General features: G+C 53.4%; 1 protein-coding gene and 1 long non-coding RNA gene across 5 annotated transcripts in view; both read right to left on the reverse strand.

Annotated features, from left to right (window-relative positions):
* Window positions 1–1,352: 1,352 nt before the first annotated feature.
* LOC134429733 (uncharacterized) lies at window positions 1,353–3,377 on the reverse strand. The gene is made up of 3 exons (XR_010030640.1): window positions 3,253–3,377; window positions 2,138–2,220; window positions 1,353–1,470 (listed from the first exon to the last, which is right to left on the reverse strand). It is a non-coding gene; the product is annotated as an uncharacterized LOC134429733 (long non-coding RNA).
* An 896-nt stretch (window positions 3,378–4,273) lies between these two features.
* RERE (arginine-glutamic acid dipeptide repeats) overlaps window positions 4,274–20,315 on the reverse strand; it is a 160,114-nt gene continuing 144,072 nt past the window's right edge. For 3 of the 4 annotated variants that reach the window (XM_063177015.1, XM_063177016.1, XM_063177019.1), the window contains 11 exons: window positions 19,292–19,454; window positions 17,192–17,284; window positions 16,236–16,435; window positions 15,032–15,193; window positions 13,733–13,846; window positions 11,745–13,111; window positions 11,328–11,550; window positions 10,162–10,885; window positions 8,259–8,405; window positions 7,903–8,083; window positions 4,274–7,170 (listed from right to left, as the gene is read on the reverse strand). In XM_063177015.1, coding sequence (XP_063033085.1) covers window positions 7,137–7,170; window positions 7,903–8,083; window positions 8,259–8,405; window positions 10,162–10,885; window positions 11,328–11,550; window positions 11,745–13,111; window positions 13,733–13,846; window positions 15,032–15,193; window positions 16,236–16,435; window positions 17,192–17,284; window positions 19,292–19,454 — 3,408 coding nt within the window. In that variant the 3' untranslated portion in view covers window positions 4,274–7,136. The remainder of the gene's footprint in view (window positions 7,171–7,902; window positions 8,084–8,258; window positions 8,406–10,161; window positions 10,886–11,327; window positions 11,551–11,744; window positions 13,112–13,732; window positions 13,847–15,031; window positions 15,194–16,235; window positions 16,436–17,191; window positions 17,285–19,291; window positions 19,455–20,315) is intronic. The other variant, XM_063177017.1, reaches the window with a different exon arrangement.

The raw sequence follows: 20,315 nt of genomic DNA on the forward strand, positions 1-20,315 counted from the left end.
TGCACACCCCCAAACACAGCCCTGGTGCTCCCAAAGGGGCTGCACCAAGGAATTTCCAAATCTGTTTCACTGCCAAGCCCCCAGAGAGGGCAGGGAGGGGATGCTGCCAGTGCTGAGCTCCCTCCTGGCTCACTGGTGCCAGGGCTGTGCCAGCCTGTCCCTTCTGCTCCCGCAATTCCAGCTGTTGGCACGGAAATTCCAGCTGTGGCACAGAAATTCCCAATGCTGGCACTGTAATTCCAGCTGTTATGGTAATTCCAGCTGTGGCACAGCAATTCCAGCTGCTGGCACAGAAATCTATTTCCAGATTTCCATTCCCCTGCCTTCATTCCTCTCTGCTATTTCCACATTTCCATTTCCCTGCCTTCAATCCCCTCTCCTGTTCCCAGATTTCCATTCCCCTGCCTTCAATCCCCTCTCCTGTTCCCACATTTCCATTTCCCTGCCTTCAATCCCCTCTGCTGTTCCCAGATTTCCATTTTCCTGCCTTCAATCCCCTCTCCTGTTCCCAGATTTCCATTTCCCTGCCTCCAGCCCCCTCTCTGCTGTTCCCCAGGCGGTGCCAGGGAAGCCCAGCTGCCTCAGCAGGTATGTTCTCATTAACGAGCAATTAGCTCCCAGCCTAATTGGGCAGCAGCCTGGCTAATGAGCCCTGGCTGGCTGTGCCCTCGCTGTGCTGAGCTCAGCCAGAGGTGAGGCTGAGCCTCTGTCCCATTTCCTCAGAGCTGTCAGAGCTGCTGTGCACTGCTCCAGGGCTGGTGGGTTCTGCTCTCTTCCCCTGGAAAAGCTTCCCTGTGCCCTGCCCATCACACCCTCCCTGTCTGTCTGTCTGTCTGTCCCCTCTTGCTCACTCGGGGGTTTCTGATCTCTCCTCTCTGTGTTCATGGCACACACGAACCTTTAACTGGCCGTGCCCACATCAATATTGCTGTTGGCATTTGTCACCTGCACACAGGGCTGGGAAATGCCCCCTAGTCCCACTGGCTCTCCCCGCGCTGGGGATGCCCGAATTCCTCTGTCTGAGGAGGTTTCTGCTTTCCCGAGCACGGCACAGACGCTCCAGGCCGGAATTCCTGAATTCCTGAATTCCCGATTCCCGAGGATCTGCTGCCATCCCGTGGCGAATCCTGCCCTGGCACCCGGGGACGAGAGCCCAGGGAAAACAGCTCCGGTCACATCTCTCACCTTCAGGGATGCTGCTCTCCATTGCTCCAGGTAAATCCAGGTACAAACAGCTCCTCCCACTCCTCTCACCTTTGGGGGATGCTGTGAGCGCTGCCCTCCAGGTAATTCCAGGTACAAACAGCTCCTCCCACTCCTCTCACCTTTAGGGGATGCTGTCATCGCTGCTCTCCAGGTAACTCCAGGTACAAACAGCTCCTCTCACCTTTAGGGGATGCTGTGATCGCTGCTCCCCTCGCTCCCGGTGAATCCAGCCGGACTCACGGAGCAGCTGCTCGGGATGGGTCCCTGCAGGGCAGGGGCAGTGAGAACAGCCCCGGGGGCTGCAGCATCCCCTCCTCCGGCCGCACAGCCCAGAACCGCAGGACAGAGCAGGAGGTGGAAATAAATCCCCCCAGCCACGCTGAAACTGTGGCGCTGCATTACAAACCCTGGAGCCAAGAGGATTCAAGGCTCTCAAAGCCTTTACTGAGTTCTCTTCCTTCTCTGCTGCACCAATAGTGGGAATCCGTTTGTTTGCAGCTCTTTGGGAAGAACTGAAGTGCAATTTAGAGGCAGGAGGAAGCTTCACCCCTGCTCTGTGCCCAGGGGAGCCCAGGGAGCCTGGGAGGGTGGCAGGAGCCGAGGGCACCTGCACAGGCTGGCACAGGCACCAGCCAGCCCTGGGGTCAGATTTATCCTCAGCAATTTGTCACCGATGCTGCTGGAGAGAAGGAACAGCCTGGAGGGGCAGGCAGGGTCACACACCCGGCTCCCATTGCCATCCCCAGCTGCCAGGACTCACCCAGGGCACCCCAAACTGCAGCCCAGGGCAAAAGGGAATCAAACACGGGCACACAAAGCCCTGCTCGTGGCTGGCGCTGGCAGGAGATGCACAGACAGAACTCACACTTCAATGCAGAGCACAAAATACATTTAAAAAGATGTTTTTGCAGTTTGGTGTGGTCTCTCTTACCTGCTTTCCCTTTCCAGGGTGGGGCCAGAGAATCTCAGCTGATTTTGTCCGGATGTTTCTGCGCTGGGGTGACTCAGAAATCTCTGTTTGTGTCAGGACTTTGTGTTTAACTCCTTTACTCCACCCAACCCCACCTGAGCCTGTCCCAGGCCCGGGGAGTTCTCTCCTGTATCCCCGTGTCCCACTATTGAGGCACCTTCCTTCTGTCCCCCTCAAAACCCCAAACTGTGACTGCTCCCAACCAGCCCCACAGATTCCCTCTCCTCCTCCTTTATCTCTGCTCCATCTCTCACACCTGCCCAAAACCAAACCCGGTCCCAGCAGCCCAGAATACATTTCAAAGGAACATATAAAAGAGCTTTTATTGACACGAATAAATTGATTGGGAGCATTACTCTGGAGCTGCTTGCCACAGAAAAAGCCTCTCGCAGGCAGCCCGAGGCAGGGCAGCAATATTTACATTTAGATGAAGGCATTTCTGTCACAACACCTCCCAGCCCTTTCTGGCCCAGAAACTCTCCAGAAGAAATCAGTGAAGCCAAGGAGCCTGGCTTTAAATAACACAAAAGGAAAAGGGAGCATTTGTTTCTGCAATCCACTACCTGTTGTAGTCTGGAATCACAATCTGCAGCAAAGGAATGTGAAAGCAGAGTGGGGACACCACAGAGTGTTCCTGTACTCCTGAGGGTGCCCTGGCACTGCTTCAAACACTGCCCTGATTCTATTTCACTCAAAACACTGCTGCTGATTCCATTTTATTTAAAACACTGCTGCTGATTCCATTTTATTTAAAACACTGCTGTTGATGCCCATTTTATTGTTTAAAACACTGCTGCTGATGCCCCTCTCATTATTTGCCAGTCCATAAAGAGCATGAAGCTGTGAAGGAGTGAACTGGAGAGAAGGATGAAGTGACAGCTGGGTGACACTAAAACAATCCAACTTAGAGGAAGGAAAAACCTCCCAAGGGAAAATTATTTTATCCCATCCCACCTGTGCTGTTGGAGCCCCTCAGGATCTCTGCCAAGGTGCAGGTGACAAAGGCACACACTGATGGCTCCAGCTCTCAGCCTGCCACAGCACAACCCCATTAACACAGGACCACAATTTAATACCTTCATCGTTCCTTTTATCCAGGGGTAAAAGTCCTCCCCAGCCCCGTGGAATTCATCATTTTACATCTGGAAGCTCAGGACCTGTTCAGCAGCACAGGGCAGCCTGAGCTCCCCCAAGTTCTGCATTGGGCACAAGGAACTAAAAAAGGAAATGTCAAAATAAATAGCAGAGGCTGGGGAAAAGCTCTTTCAGAAGCTATTTGCAGCAGACAGGAGCTGACCTTCCCCTCCCCAAATGCCAGGGGTATAAATAGAGCAGCCTCTGATGCCATTTGCCATGGAGCCCCCTCACTCTGTGTGCTCAGAGCAGCGATTCCTGCCCTGAGCCCAATTCCAGAATGTTCTGATATTCCTGATAAATCCAGAGCAGGGAGGAACCTCCGCAGTCCCTCCTGCCCTGCCCTGCCCTGCCCAGCTCCCTGTGCCCTCCCAAGGCTGCCCTGGAGGGGCTGATCCTCACCTGTCACACACATGCAGCCCAAGGGGAACCACAAATTCATGGAACTGAAGGCAAATTTCAGCTTTTCAGCGAGGGAACTGTGCTGATCCTCACCTGTCACACACATGCAGCCCCTGGGGAGCACCAATTGATGGAATTGAAGCCACATTTCAGCTTTTCAGTGAGTTTCTGTGCATGTCCCTCTCTGCAATTTCCCCTGTGGAGGGCAGCTCTGGCCAGCTCGGGGTCAGCTCTGTCCAGCACTGGCACAAATAAGGAAAAATCTGTTTGCAGTTTCTTCCCCCAGGAAAAGCAATTCCCAAAATGCAGCTGCTGGGGTATCCCCGGGGTATCCACAGTAAACTGAGCAGCAACGGGACTCAAGGATGCAGAACTGGAGCTGGACGTGATGCTGTTTGTGCACTGTGCATTAAAAACAAAATTATCTCAAAGAGGGAATGAATAAAGCCAAAAAAGACAGGTTTGAACCCACGGCAGCACCCACACCACCTCAGGTGAGAGCAGCTCCTCTCCCACCAACAACGAGCACGAGACACATTTCACTTGCAGGCACAACCTGGCTGCTGTAGTGTAGCTTGGTTTTATTTATGTCCACAAATATTTCAAAAAAATTACAAAATACTCAAATGGAGAGAACACAGAAGTCACGATTTCTGGGTTTCTACTCTGTTTACACTGTGTTATCCCATGGCAAACTACTCATATATACATTAAGCTTCAAGATATATATAAATGTAGCAGTCAGAATGTACACTCTGCTCAACGGTGCAGTGAAACAAGCTCAACCATGACGACATAGAACAAGAGAGACGCTTCAAAAACACCAAAGCAAAATCTTAAAATTAACTTTTGGAACAGAGGCAAAATAAAGAGAGATTTCTGGAAAGAAACCAAAAGGTCTGGGTTGTTTTGTTTAACAGGAACACCGAGATGGCTTCAGAAGCCACTGCAGGTAAAGTTGTAGTTAATCACTGGCTAAAACTGAGCAATTTCAGTGCTTAATTGTGAATCACGTGAACAAAAAAGCTCCCACAAAATTATCAGAATGCTCTTCTGGGAAAAAAAAAAAATCAATGAACAGCTTTAAAACAGACAGCAACTTCAGCTGAGAAATAAGGAATACAGAGAGGACCACTGGAGGGAATGAGCTTTTCCTTTTTCTGAAGAACTATGGCTAAAAAACAGCAAGAGAAGGGTCAGAAGAAATGGCTGAAGTGGCCGAACTCTCCCAAACTCCCCAATTCCAGACAGTAAAACAAATGGAGGAGAGAAACCGAACTGAAATGTGCCTGATGAGACCCTCAAAGCACTAAAACTAAAAGCGAGGCAGTCTCTGCTGGCCGAGCAGGCCCATCCTGCTGGCTGCCCAGCCACGAGCAGGAACAATCCCAGCCCCACGGGGAGCCCCTGCACCCATCCCTGCCCCGGCCATGGAGCAGGAGCTCACCTGCCTTGATTCTGTGCTGACCCGGGGCTTCCCCACCCAGAACACAGCCAGAGCTAACCCAGCAGCCAGAGCTAACCCAGCAGCCAGAGCTAACCCAGCAGCCAGAGCTAACCCAGCAGCCAGAGCTAACCCAGCAGCCAGAGCTAACCCAGCAGCCAGAGCTAACCCAGCAGCCAGAGCTAACCCAGCAGCACCGACCAAACCCCTCAGCACTGCAGACTGGGCACGGCACAAAGGGAATTCCTGCAGAAAATCCCCCGCTCTCCCCTTGCCTCAGTGGGCCTGGAGCATTCCTACTGGGCTGAGCAGCAGAGGTGGATGAGCCCTGTGCCTGCACTGAGTAACTACAACTTTACCAGAGGGCTCAGGACGGTGCTGGGACACAACCATCACACTGGACAGGCTACAACAGCAGAGAGCACTCGAGAGTGAGAGAGAGAATGGGGAGTTGTGCACCAGCAGGAAAAATGAGCAGCAGGTTCAGATGTCCATTGGTCGCATCACCCTCTGCTCCAGCAAACAAAAACTGGGGGGGGAAATTTAAAAACCTGCTTGGTGAGCAGAGCTGTGTCCTTTAATGCTCTCGGTGTGCTCCTCTCCCCTGCCCTGTGCCACTGTCCCAGAGCACCCACAGCTCCTCAGGGACACGGCCCTGCTGCATTAAGCACTTTCTGCTTACAGAAACCCAACCTCAAACAGTCAAGGACAAAAACAGACTGCTCTTTGCAACACAACCGAATGAGAAAGTTGCCAAGCCCACCTTCCTAAAGAGCTCATGCAGCAGGAGGGCAGAAAAGCAGCTCCTCCCCAGGTATGCACTGCATACGCAACTGTGGCTGCACTGCTCTGAGCCATCAACAGCTAAAAAAGAGATTTTTACAACAAATTATTTCTCTGAACCTTCTGCCCAAAGTCAAACCCAATGGAGCTGGGTTAGGTTTCAAATCTCCCAGGAAAGAAGTGTTTTATGGCCACACAAAAATGAACCGTTGAAGGCGGCACCCAAAGGGCCAGCGGGGTCCAAGGGACATCTGAGCTGCTGAGAAACCCAACTCAACAAAATCAGCTGCAGAACAGAGAGATGGAACACCAACAAAAACCCCCAAACAACCAAACCGACCGAAAAACCAAGAACAGAAACAGTCATTTGCAACATTATCCCTGCAAATCCCTTTAATGCTTATTGTTGATATCAAACCAAATGTCAAGCTTTTACCCATTTGAAATTATTGATAACCCAACGTTCCCTTTAATTAAAGGGATAATTATATATATATATTTTATTAAAAAATCAACTCTGTATTTTGTCAATACCAGGTAGGAATTCACAATTTGTGATGTTACTGAAAATCAAGATAAACGTTTCTGGAGTTTGTTTTGTTTTGTTTCTCCCCTCTACCCAAAAAAAGTTATTTACAGACTTAAAAAGCCATGCTGCAGAACTGAGCTCTCTTTTAAAATTATGAAGATTTCCTACAATGTATTAAAATAAAAGTAGATTTTTTTTATTATTATAGCACTTGGATTCAGAGCTTGTTATGTTACCTACTTGCAATCCTTGTTTTTTTTTTTTTAGTTACCTATAGATGCATTGAGTGTCCCTTCACGCACAGTGACTCGTGTTGTGAACCTGATTCTAGCACCTACTGAAAACAAACTAGTAAGAAAAGAAAGAAAAAAAAAAAAACCAAGATTGCAGGAAGTTCTCTGAATGTTCCACACAGTCCTGTATTTCCAAGAGGCTTCTGAATACGTTTTCATGCAGGGAGACCCACACCAGTCTTGAGAAATCTTCTCTACAAATGAACACTATGCTGATAAGTCTCTACTTGTCGGGTGGTTGCTTCTGTTTTAAATATATAAAGAAATCTTTATAAGATATTCTTTTCCTTTTGTAGCTCTTCTTGTATGTAAAAATGTTCCACTCCTTCCCAAGGACTGGGGTTTCCATAGCCAGCGTTACAAATAAATAATTTATTACAACTGTTTGTCGCCTTCTTTTTTCAGTCGACTGCAAGAGAAAGAAAACTCATTTTAACACATTTTAACAAAGAAGGTGTGAGACACAGGAGACTGCTCTGCCCTCCTGCCACCCTGCAGGGAGCAGGGGCTGCAGCTTTTGAACCCTGAGCACTGCCACAGACATATTGGATGAAAAATCCTTTTGTTAGGGTCTTTTCTCCTGAGAAGCTTCAGCTTCTCCATGTTTTGCTGCTTTGGAATGTGATTTGGAGAACTGTTTACCAGCATGTGAATTGTTTTTACTTGATGACCAATGACAGCCACCAGTGTTGAGGCTGTGAGCAGTCACAATGAAATCCTTTTCTTCTATTCTTTTAGTATAGTTTTAATATATCATTTAAATATAATATATATAATAAAATAAAAAAATCAGCCTTCTGAAACATGGAGTCAAGATTCCCATCTCTTCCCTCGTTGGGGTTGCCTGCAAATTCCACAGAGCAGCACCCTGGGCACTGCCCTGGCACAGGGAGCCCCACAGGTGGCACCAGTGCCAGCTGTGCAGGTGGGACATGACTGGGGATCCTGCAACAGGACACTCAGCTGCTCCAATGCCGTGCCAGAATCTGGATTTCCCTTCCCACCCGCCCAGAGCAGGTCTGAGCACAGCTCAGACATCAGGGCCCAGCACACAGCGAGAGGAGGAAACTCCCAGGGAAAAGAAGGAACGTAGACAAACCCCACGGAACCCCCAGGTGCCCAAAGCCCCTTGCAGGCTCACCTGTAGTAATCTTCCTGACTGGGTAGGTGCCCGCCGTGCATGTGGGGGTGGCCGTGCAGCCACTGCTGCTCCATGGCCAGCCTCTGCAGCTCTGCCGACTGCGCGTGCATGGCCTGCAGCTGGTGGGCTGCTGACATGGGAGGGGGGATGGCCCCCGGCAGGTCCCGAGGGTAGGGGGTACCTGGGGGGACAGGCAGCACCTTCGCACTCTGCTTTGCTCCTTGGTCACCCCAAAGAGCCACCACAACCTCCCAAAGCACAGCTCGCTCCCCCCGCTGAGAAACGTTAAACCCACGATAAAAAATAACGCTGCAGATCAAAGCCCAGCCCTGCAAAGCACCACAAAATGCTCTCACCAAAGACTGGATGCCGGAGCATTTCATGCTCGTGAGGTGGCTGCCCTAGCAATGGGTTGGGGATGGTCCCAGGTGGGTAGGGAAAACGTGCCAGGTGGGGTCCAGCTGCTAAAGGATCCACCAGGGGATGGACAGGTCCTGCTGAGCCTGAGAGAGAAGGAGAGAAAGCGTTTCCACTGGGGAAAGGAACACAGAGGCAGAACAATTCCCTCAGGTGGCGCCCAGCACCAATGTGGGGTCATTGTACCTCTGTTCATCCCCACTCTGAGGAGACACAGGGGCTCTAACAGCCCTGAGCACCAGGGGAGCCACCTGCAGCAAGAAGCACCCAAGAGCCCCTGACTGTGCTTGAACCCGGCAGAGCTCAAAGCCAAATTTGGCTCAAACACACACACACAGAGAGAGCCTTGGCAGGGAACTGCTTGGCTGCGTCTGCAGCAGCCTCCCTCTGCACTGGGACAAGGTACAAGCCATGGTTTTGTCCTGAACAAGCACCTGGGGAGCATCCAGCCTCACCTGCACAGAGGTGCTCCGTGACCGCCTCAGCTGGCAGCAGAACCCGTGTACACACACGGCCTGGGTCACATTCCCTGTGCTGCCAGGGGCTTTGCACACCTGCTGCACCTGAGCCCATCTGTGATTTCTGCAGGGAGCCTCAGCAGCTTCAGCAATGCTGATATTCAGCATTCTGCCATCCCTTACCTGCAGCCCCCCAGCCCTCAGGAACCTCCCTGCTGCCTTCCTTGCTGTCCAACCTGGCTTGTGCAGCAGCACTCACATTCCCTCCAACTCCAACAGTGGCCATCCCAGCACACTTAATGGACATTCTCCAGGGAAAACGATTCTCCATCTGCTTGCACAAACACTGCATTGGTAACCAGACACCAGAACCTGCACTTTACTCTGACTCCCTCCTCCCCTACCTGGGCAGCTGCAGCACCTGGTGCCTGGCTTGCCATGTTCTCTCCAGTCTGTCACCAGGAAATGTGAAAATTCCTGCTGAGTGCCTCATCTCCAGGGCTCCAGACCTCTGGAGCAGTAACCACGTATCTTGCTGCAGAAATGGGCAAGGCACAGATCCATTTCTGAGACTATTAATTATTCCAACTGTAAGGTGCTGCTCTGGGACAGCAGTACTTACAAAAACCAACCCACAACAAACCAGCAAACCTTTCACAGTGAGGGTCTGAAGGAAGATCACTGTGGTGTTACCATCACCCTTCAAAAAGTAACTGCATTTTAGTTACCATAACCTTCCACAGCACAGAAGCACAACAGGGACATGACGACAAGGATTTTGCTATTTGATCTCCAGGGTCAGACCCATTGTGAGCCATTCTCCAGGGCAGTGCCCAGCTGCCAGGGCACAGGGATTTTGCTATTTGAGCTCCAGGGTCACACTGGGCCCATTCTGAGCCATTCCCCAGGGCAGTGCCCAGCTGCCAGGGCACAGGGATTTTGCTGTTTGAGCTCCAGGGTCAGACCCATTCTGAGCCATTCCCCAGGGCAGTGCCCAGCTGCCAGGGCACAGGGATTTTGCTGTTTGAGCTCCAGGGTCAGACCCATTCTGAGCCATTCCCCAGGGCAGTGCCCAGCTGCCAGGGCACAGGGATTTTGCTGTTTGAGCTCCAGGATCACACCCATTCTGAGCTGCTCCCCAGGGCAGTGCCCAGCTGCCAGGGCACAGGGATTTTGCTGTTTGAGCTCCAGGATCACACCCATTCTGAGCTGCTCCCCAGGGCAGTGCCCAGCTGCCAGGGCACAGGGATTTTGCTGTTTGAGCTCCAGGGTCAGACCCATTCTGAGCCATTCCCCAGGGCAGTGCCCAGCTGCCAGGGCACAGGGAGTTTGCTATTTGAGCTCCAGGGTCAGACCCATTCTGAGCCCAGCTCCCGGGGCTCACCTTGGTGTAGGGGGTCCTGCTGGTGTAGGTGTAGATGCGAGTGTATGTGCGAGTGCTGGTGGTGGTGGGGGGTGACGTTGAACATCTGCAGCCGCGCCAGGGGGTCGTTGGTGAGCGAGGCCATGCGCTCGGCGTGGATGCGCTCGGCCGCCAGCCTGTCCGGGTAGCTCATCTCCGGCCGCAGCTGCGGCCCCGCCAGCGCCAGTCTCTCCCTCTCCAGCGGGTTGAGCCCCGGGTGGAAGGAGGCGAAGGGGTGCGGCCCGGCGGCGGGCGGGATGGTCAGCGCCCCGTGCCTGGCGAAGTGCTCCATGGGGTTGGTGGCCGGGTGCAGCGCGTCCAGCTCCGGCGGCTTCACCTCGAAGCCGGGCTTCATCCTCTCGCGCAGCTCCCGCTCGCGGATCTCGCGCTCGCGGATCTCGCGCTCGCGCAGCTCCCGCTCGCGGATGCCGGGGTCCACGTTGTACAGGCCGGGCATGTGGTAGGCCAGCAGCGGGTCCGTGGGGTTCAGGGGCACGAAGAAGGGGTGGTTGCGGTTGGTCGGGGACATGACGTGGGGCCGCGCGTACTCGCTGAGCGTCCGCAGCGCCGGCGTGTCCGGCCCGATGTACGGCGGCACGGCCGCGATGGTGGTGGGCGGCGGCTCGAAGGACGGCCGCATGTGGGCCGGCCCGCTGAGCTGCGACTCGCCCAGACGGCCCTCGTGGGAGGAGCTGGACACCTTCTGCTGCACACAGCGGGGAAACAGCCTCAGGTCAGCACAGCTCAGCCGCACACACACCATAAACACAGCCCTCCCCTCCACCGCCAGCCCCCTGCCGGGACACAGCACTGTGTGCCTGCACAGGACACCGAGGCATTCCCTGTGTCTGCACAGCGCTCTCCTGCTGCAAGGTAAATGCCAACACTTGGCCTCGTTCTGCCCAGCTGCTCCGGCTTCCCGCAGACCCAAACCTGGGGCAGAAACTCTCCATTTCCTTTAAGGAGAAGACAGTCCCAGGCAGGTCAGAGGCGCTCAGAGCGGGCTGGATTTCAGTCCACACAGCTCCATGCTCAGAGACCCCTGACAGGGTTAAAGGGCTCCTGGGAATCTGCATCCTGCAGCCATCACCCCGGTCAGACCCAGGCACCAATTCCCTCCCCCAGCTCTGAGCCACATCTGCACCTACCGCAGCTCTTTCCGCTTCTCTCTCACGCTCCCGCTCCCGCTCCCTTTCCTTCTCTTTCTCTTTTTCTCTTTCCCTCTCTTCCCTGGCTTTCTGCTCCGCTTCCCTTTTGGCCTTTTCGATGGCCTCTTCTCTCTTCTTGGCCAGTTTGGAGCCTGCCAGAGGCATGAAGTACAGGTCTGCCCTGGAGCATGAATTGTAGCCACGGTCCAGGTGTTTATAGAACCTGAAAGGAACAAAACAGAGAAGAGCTCAGCCCTGGGAAAGGTGCAAAGCGTCCAAACTAAAAAATATCATTCTACACTTAGACCAAACAGTACCAGCTTCCCAGGAGAAAATTCACTGTACTGTACTGGTTTTACACACACAGACAGTGGAGTACAAAGCAGGGAAAGCAGAGCACTGATGAAAGCTCCTCACCTGGCTGACTGGCTGGCGTGGCTGGGGATGTCCACCACCGTGGGCTCTGGGGATGGGCTCCGGGGTGGAGGGGGAGGGCTCTCGGGCTCCTCAGCCTCGTCGGGGACCTCCTCCTTGATCTGGATGGGTGGCAGCGTGCAGGCTGTCACCACGGGCACCGTGCCACTAGAGGCTGCTGACGTGGAGATGGGGGTCTGCAGGGGGATGCCAGGCACGGTGGGCGGCGTGGAGGTGGAGGGGCACGACGGAGGCGTGATGGAAGGGGGGCCCCCGGGCACAAAGGGGTGCTGGGAGAAGGGGGGCTGCGAGGAGACCTGATGGAGTCCGGAGGGAGGGTGACTGGCAGGAGGGGGAAGGCTCTGGCTCTGGGTCAGAACGGGAGGCTGGGCCTGAGAGGACTGCAGAGGCTGGCTCTGAGGCATCAGCTGCAGGGGAGGAGGGTGTGCCGAGGGAGGGTGGTGAGTGGACAGCGAGCTCAGCGGCTTCAGAGCGGGCGGCGGGGGCAGGTTGGAGTTCATGGAGAAGGGAGACGGCCCCGAGAGGTGGGGAGGGTGCTTGTGGGCCGGGGCGGCGGGCAGCTGCGGGATGGGGGTGGTGGGGGGAGGTTTGATGTGAGGCATGGCCATGGGGGCGGGCGGCAGAGGCTGCTCCCGGGGAGGCTGCGCCGGCTGCAGCGAGGCCGAGCCGGGCAGCACGGGCTGCGCCGCCTGCAGCCCCGAGTGCGAGTGGGACGGGGCCTGCGTCTGGAGGGGCACCTGAGGCTGAGCGGGCTGGGCGGGCAGGGAGAAGGGCTGGGCGGCGCCGGGGCCGTGGGGCAGCAGCGGCTGCGCCTGCAGCGTGTGCGGGGCGGGCTGGGGCTGCCCGTGCAGCGGGGGCTGCGCCGGGGCGGGCGCGGGCTGGCTCTGGGACACGCTCAGGGGCTGCAGGGGAGGGTGGGGCGACGGGATTCTCTGCGGGTGCAGCGCGGGGGCCTGCTGGATGTGCGAGTGGGGAGCAGGGGCAGCAGAGGGCTGGGGCTGGCCCGCGGGCTGCGACACGGGCGGCGACGCCTGCGTGGGCGCCGGGGCGGCGCTGGACGCGGGTGGTGCTGCCGGCAGCGGGGCCGGCACCGGCGGCGTGGGAGCTGCGGCCTGGGCAGGGCCGCCCGGGGCCTGCAGCACCTGGGGCTGCGCCTGCAGCACTTGCTGCTGGGCGGAGGAGTCCGAGTCGCTCTCGTTGTCCTGCGGGCTGGGGATGCTGGGGGACGTGCTGCGGTTGTCCTGGTCGATGTCCTTGGGGTCGCTGCTCCCCTCGTCGTTGACGCTGCGGCTGTCGGAGCTCTCGCCCTCGCCCTCTCCCTCCGAGGGGGAGTTGGGCCTGCTCATCTCCTGTGGGGAGAGGAGACCACTGAGCCCGGGACAAGCACTCCAGGTGTGCTGCAGAATGGGGTCTGTCACACTGTGCAGACACAGGGCCCTTTGAACATCACAGCGCCCAAACCAACACAGGAACACAAACACACAAAGGAAGCGCAAAGACAGCAGAACCAGGATCCCCCCACAGTGCCCAGGGGCAACAGGAACAAACTGAAATACAGGAGGGGTCCTGCTGAACATAGCAAAACACTCCTTCACTATGAGGGTGACCAGCAATGGAAAAGATTTGTGACAACTCCAGTGGTGGTCTTCTAACTTGTCAGAAGACAAAAACCCAAATTTAAATTTACAAAAAATGGAGGAAAGGAGTGGAGAACAATCCAGTGTACTCCTATAAGGTTGATATTAATATTAAAACAAAGAAAAAACCCAACTTCTGGACTTACCCCATATCACTCCACTGTTTTCAGCAGGAGGAACACATTATAACATTGGTCGCTTTCCAGCCACAAGATTAAGTTACAATTTGCTGTGGCTTAAATTGATTGAATGTTTTCGGTTTGTTACCAGATTTGCACTCCTCCCCACCTCAAACCATTCTCCTAAGAGGAAACACTCCTGTGTGGGACTCACTTGAGTTTTGGATTTTTTGGCATTGGACCTGTCAGGTTCTTCCGTGTCAGACGCTGCCTTCTCCCGCTGCCTCTTGGAGTTCTTGAGAGGAGAAGAAACCTCTTCTTTTATCTTCTGCCACAAAGGGAACAGAACACAACACTCACCAGTGGTGTAAATGCAAAAGTAAGTTGAGTGTAGGCCAGTGCCACACTATTAACACAAATTAAGGAGCAGCAGAACTCAGGAGTTGGCACAGTCAGTATTTAAGAGCACTCCAATGCACATCAAACTGGCAGGAAAAAGGCAAAGTGCACAAAGCATTCCTCATATGAAGGGATATTTTAAAGAGAGCTGGGCAGAACCAAGTCCACGAGGAACTCACAGCAGATCAAGTGGCCCAGGTTACCCTTCCAGCATAGACCAACACAGTTATTAACTGGTGCAAGACAGAGCCAGAATTTCTGCAGGAGACAGGATAAACCCCCTTCTGCTGCATGAAAGTCTTGCTCTACTCTTGATATTTTGAGAGGAATATTTTTAGATCCCCTCAAATACAGGGCCAAGAGTGAATAGCTATTTTGAGATTACTACCTTCTCCCATGGCCTGGAAAAGCTCTGTGCATCACATAATTACCTAACTTTAAATTCTGCTGAGCTTTCAGTTTTATAATGTGAAAACTTACTCCATGCTCATTTTGACTTTTTTTAATCTGTGTAATATTTATTTTTAACTTGCTACTTCTCAATTCACACTGCTTAATGGTAAGCCTTCAGCTTCATGTGGCTTTGTTTCTTTAGAGCTCCCTTGGAAAGGCACTCAATTCATTTGAACAGACCCAACTGTCAGCTTGCTCTGAACAATCAAACAAATACACCTCCAGAAAACAGTGGCAGAAGCAGACTCAGTTACTAAATGTTCATACTCCTTTGTAAACAAAGATTAAGCACTGCTTACAAAAAATCCCCAAAACTGTCTACTAATCTTAAATTCAGCATTTCTGATCTGCATTACTCCCCTGAGCTTAATGCTTACATTTGCATCTGAAGTGGAGGGATTACTTTACTGTGAGAGCAGGGAGGTGATGTGGGGAGGTTGGATCGCTCCCATCCCTCCCTGGCCAGCTCCAGGCTGGCCCACTCTCTGCCTTATCCACACTCACAGGGTTTTTGGGTCATGGAGAGATTGCCCAGCCTTCTGTACCGGTCTGAGTGGCCTCGGGTGTGCAGCCCTGGCTGGGGGAGCGCAGGGAAGGGTTCCCTGCCCAAGGCAGCCCAGGGAAGGGTTACCTGGCCGGGACAGCCCAGGTGTGGGGTTACCTTGGTGGATTTCTTGACGGACTCGGCCTTGCTGTCGTTGCTGGAGGTGCTGGCGGCGCTGGGCGAGTTGCGGCCGCTGGAGCGCACGTCCTCGGCGATGGGCGAGGCACGGCCATCGGGGCTGGCCGCCTGCTTCTTCCTGCCACTGCGTAGGGTCGACATCTGGGGACAACAGCCCGGTCAGATCAGCACTGAGGGGCCCCTCAGAGCGCTCTGCCTTGGCAGGGCCATGGGGAGCGCGGCCCTGGCACCAAAAACCCGCAGCGTTTCTGCACTCTGTCCTTCAAAGCCCAACCGGACTCAAATGTAAAAGGAGGCAAATCCTTATTCTGCCTACTCACAAGCATTAAGTGCTGATTATTTAATCAGCAGTGGCTGTTAGAAAGGGCATTCAGGAAGATGTTCCCATACACAGCACACACACAAGGGGGCTGAGGCAGCAGAGGAGCCCATGTTCCATTAAGAATGCTCCATCTGCTGGCAGTCAAGGCCAAGGTCTAAACCCCAGTTCCAGCGTGCTCCTGCTTTAGAAAGCACAAAGCTCTATCTCACTATCTACTCCATCAGTAAGGGATCAGGAGAGTACATTTCAATAATTAATGCTGTTTCCCTGCCAGTTTGGCAGTTTTTTGGAGGACTGACTACGAAAAACAACACTCCCCAAGAGTGGAGCCTCACGAGGTATTTACAATCAATGGTCACATCATCCTCTTCAGAAAGACAGAGAGGGGAGGGCAAGGAAAGAAATCTATCTGCTGCTTTCCCTCAGCTAAACCCAACTCCAAGATAAATCACCCAGAGTTGCTCCTGGTGCCCCACCCGAGTCACAACTCGGAGCACACCAACCACAGAGGCAAAGCAGAGCTCTGTGAGGGAAGAGGCTTTAACTCCAGTAACATGAGGAGACCACATGAACACCATCTGATTTTTCTGAACCCCTCCCAAGGGCACAGCTCTGACAGGATGCAGCTGGAAGGAGGACATGCACTAGCACAGGATCTGCAATGCACTGCCAATGCCCCCTCATGGTGACAGCCCACTGCCAGTCATGACAGGGAAATAACACAGCTTTCAGGGACATTCCATCCCCTTTTCCAGAGACAGCTCAGCCTCAGCAAAGCTCCCCCTGGCATACACAGCCCATGGCAAACCAGTTCAGGGCTCTGGCTCCCTTTACCCCTGCACTGAGCAGGGTGAAACGCACCGAGCCTCGACTGCGCCGTGTCCTCATGCTATGCTTCCCACTGAGGCCATCGTCTTCCTCCTTCACAGGCTTGAACATAAAAGGGGGGGGGTCCACGGGCTTCTCGATGGGCGGCAGCTCCCCGTACTTCTTGAAGTGGATGCGGCAGTCGGTGCACAGCAGGATGTTCTCCCGGCCCCCGTGGTGCCAGTCCTTGGAGGCTTGGGGCAGGGAAAGCAACAGCTCAGCACCCACAGAGCACCCAGCCCAGCACAAACACAGGAATTGTTAAAAAAAAAGCTGATTTTCTATGGGTAACAAGTTTCTGGAAAAGTCTGTCCTGTCCCAGTGCACATCCTCAATACTCAATTTTTACCAGCTATGGTTGCTTGCTTAAGAAACTCCAGCTTTGAGGCACAGAAAGAAACCTTATCTGCTCTACCTGGGAGCTAACAAGCAGCTGTTGTTCTTCAAAGCTGTGGTTTCTGCAAGAGAAGTGAGCTCTGAACCTCTCATTTCCTTCCCCATTCTGGGGCTTCCATTTTCAGCTGCAAATGCCCCAGCACCAGACAACCTCTGGGAGCAGCCACAGCAAGGGGGCTGAGGCACAGGAGATTTGCTGCAGCACCAGGAAGTTCTGTGTGCGACAGCCACAGCCCAACAGTGACTCATTATGTCCCAAATTGATTACAGAGATTATGGATTATGCAGATTTATTCCTGTCTAAATGTCTACCTCGGGCTCCCCCTCTGTCACCGCAGTATTAATTTGCAATGGCAAAGCCTGATTAACTCTGTTAGGAACGCTGCATATTTCAGCTGAGAGCAGCTGTCCCAGCTCAGGAGCTGCCCGTGCTGGCTGCAGCCAGCCCCAGGGGAGCAGAGGGGAGCCCCAGCAGGGATGGCAGCCCCAGCAGGGATGGCAGCCCCAGCAGGGATGGCAGCCCCAGCAGGGATGGTACTGGCACTGGCACGTACTGGTGGTGAAGCAGTGGCGGCAGGCGTAGCCCTTCAGCTCCTGCTCGCTGTCCTCGCTGTCAAAGTCATCCTCGCTGGCCGAGCTCAGGTCCACTGAGGGTGGGAGAGAGAGGAAAATGGAAAATCAACACTCAGCAGGATTTTCTATTTCCTCCTACTTGGCTAAAATAAGCACTAAGTGGAATGGATCGTGACTCCCCACGCCCACCCTGCCTTGCACGGCCATTATTGCTGATTTTTCACACTGAGCAAAGCCAGATCTCATCACGCTGCAGGTTTAAGAGGATCCCAGGAATGTGCCAAGGGATTCAACTCCTGGAACCTCTGATTCAGCACGTGCTACATGTCCAGGTAAGTTGTCATTCAAATACCATCCATGGGGAGTTCAAGAGGCTGTGTTCCAAACCCACAATTTTCAAGAGAAAAGGCATTTATCTCTAGAATCTGGTCAAATTTGAAATAAAATATTCTACATTTAAAACCTACAATATCCCATAAACAGGCCCTGTAGTGGCTTTTCTGGCTTTTATTTTGTTACCCAGCAGCAGAGGTGTTTGTGGGTGGAGCAATCAATGCTTACATACCATGAACCTGTCTGAAAAACCTGTTCAGATCCTTTTGCATGAGAGGCACTAAAGGATAACTAACACCAGCTCTCCTGTCCTTAATGCAGGACTCAAAGTTTTAACCTGTGGCAAACTCACACTGCAAAAATGTCATGTTCTGAAGAAGAAAATATGCAAAGGGTCCCTCTCCTTTGTGGCAAATTAGCTGCTTACACATCTATGAGCTCAAAAGCAGCATCTAAAGCACTGAAAATATGCAGACATCACAAAAGCTGTATCTTACCTTCTAAACACCTCAGGAGTAAGTATTTACCTTTTGAGAGCACTGCACTTTTCTAGTCCCACCACTATAAATTCACAACATAACAGGGTTATAATTTGGCACAAGCAGGAAGCCCTGAGGCTTCTTCTGTTCAAATCTTTAATTAGAAGAGAGGTCCTTGATACAGGAACAGTGTTTTTCTAAAGGCTCCAAGAGGATGTTTTGTACATGCAGGTTACAGTTTATGGATTAAAGCTCACAGATTCTCCTGTACTTGCCATCAGCATTTGTCAGCAACTCATTACCCTTCAAATTAACACAGGTTACATTTAATAGCTACCACTGCCCTGATTCCTACATTAATACTTGCAGGTGCTCAAACCCTGACTGCAGAGCTGACCCCAGGCTAGCACTTGTTTCTTTTGCTAAATGAATTGTGATTCTCATCCTGCAGTCAGGTCCATAGGATGGCTCCCCCCAGCCACAAGCTCTCACACGCTGAGTATCTGGGATTGAGCAGTGGAGTCCAGATCCTCACTCCTTGTGCACACAGAGACCAGCAGTAAATCCCACCAGCTCAGCAGTGAAAAGCTCCCAGCCCTTTCCTGCTCCTTACCCTGGACAGAATTCTGTGTCCAGCCTGCCCACCACATCCTCCACCTGCCCTGGTCATTATTACATCTGCCCATCTGCCTCCCACAGCCCCTTTTCTCTATGTGGCTTTAGGAAGATTTAAACCTCCCAGGGTAACAAACCCTTCCTATTTGGACAAAGGTTTCTGTGCCTGTCAGGACCCTGTGCAAGGCAGCAGGCACTGCTCTGGGGAATTGCTTTGGGTTGGACACTTCTGCTCCAGGCAAGGCCACTGCTCCTCCAAGGCTGCCTGGGACAGTGCTGGCTGCAGCACGGTCTGAGCTCCAGCAGAGGGTAGGGGTCACCCACAAGGATGGAAGGGATTTCTTTCCAAAGACAGGGAGCCCCTCCTTCCTTCCTTCAGTGCTTCCCCATCCCCATTACTGTAACAAGCCTGGAGAACATACACCACAGCACCAAGAAAAAGAGCGGGGAAACCCACGCCCAGGGCAGCATTTCCACGCTCACAGGATGCTTTAATGCTTAAGGCCTGCACACATCCTGGCTGACCAAAGCCCCGTTCCAGCAGCACGGTGCAGCAGCAGGGAGGGCGGCTGCCCCAGCTCCATTTCCCCGCTGTCCCGGGGACGTGTGGCACCCGCTCCCTGCCCAGCAGTGCCCAGCTGGGGCTGCACTCACAGAACTCGCTGGAGGGGGGCCTGGAGGGGGTGTTGACGGGCGTGGAGGCCGTGCGGGTTTTGATCCTGCGGAACACGGCCTGGCGCCGGTGCCGCCGGTGCGCGCGCGAGCTCGCCGCCTCGGGGGTCTTCTTCCAGTAGTAATAGAAGGTGATCAGCTCCCCCTGCGAGCACAAACAGCAGAGAGCAGGGGGTTAGAGGGACCTGCGAACCTGCCTGCCAGCCCCCTGCCTGCCCCAGCTCACTGCGATTTCCCCAGAAGAATTATGATGCATTTCAGCCAGGAAAAAAAGAACTGTTCGGGTAATACACACAAAAAACACTCATTATTGTTTGCTCGCGTTTGCAAGAGGAGGAAAATAAGCAAATAAATGCTTTTTCACTCCTCCCCTAGGAGAGGAAAGAGGCTGGGAAGCACCAGGAGCCAGCCTCCACCTGGATGCCTCAGAAGAGGGTGCCCTTGTGTCACTGTCAGCATCCCCAAGCTTTGACAGCCACCCCAAACCCAAATGCCACCCCAAAGCTGACAATGACCCCAAACCCAACAGCCACCCCAAACCTGACAGCCACCCCAAAGCTGACAATGACCCCAAACCCAACAGCTACCCCCAAACCTGACAGCCACCCCAAACCTGACAGCCACCCCAAACCCGACAGCCACCCCAAGCCTGCCCCAGCTCCTGCTGTCCACAGACAGAACAAGGCTCAGCCCAAGCACGCTCTGCCACTTCGTCAGCCATTGTTCAATATTCTGTGTAAGGAAGTGGAAGTTTGAGTACAAACGTGTTCAACAACAAGTCTATAACCGTAACACAACCCCACCACACTAAATCGTGTTTTAATTTGAATATATATACCCACATCTAAATTAATTAAGCCGTTAAAAGAGCACACCTAGAGAAATGAGTGATAATTTCACAGCATAATGAATCTGGCTTACATTCAGGAAGTGCAGCAGCTGCCATTCAAACCTGGGTTTGCAAGGCTGAACCAAAGAACAGCATGTGGTTTTAATCTCTTTTCTC

This window comes from Melospiza melodia, chromosome 26 (assembly GCF_035770615.1).
Source record: "Melospiza melodia melodia isolate bMelMel2 chromosome 26, bMelMel2.pri, whole genome shotgun sequence".
In the NCBI taxonomy this organism is placed as follows: domain Eukaryota; kingdom Metazoa; phylum Chordata; class Aves; order Passeriformes; family Passerellidae; genus Melospiza; species Melospiza melodia.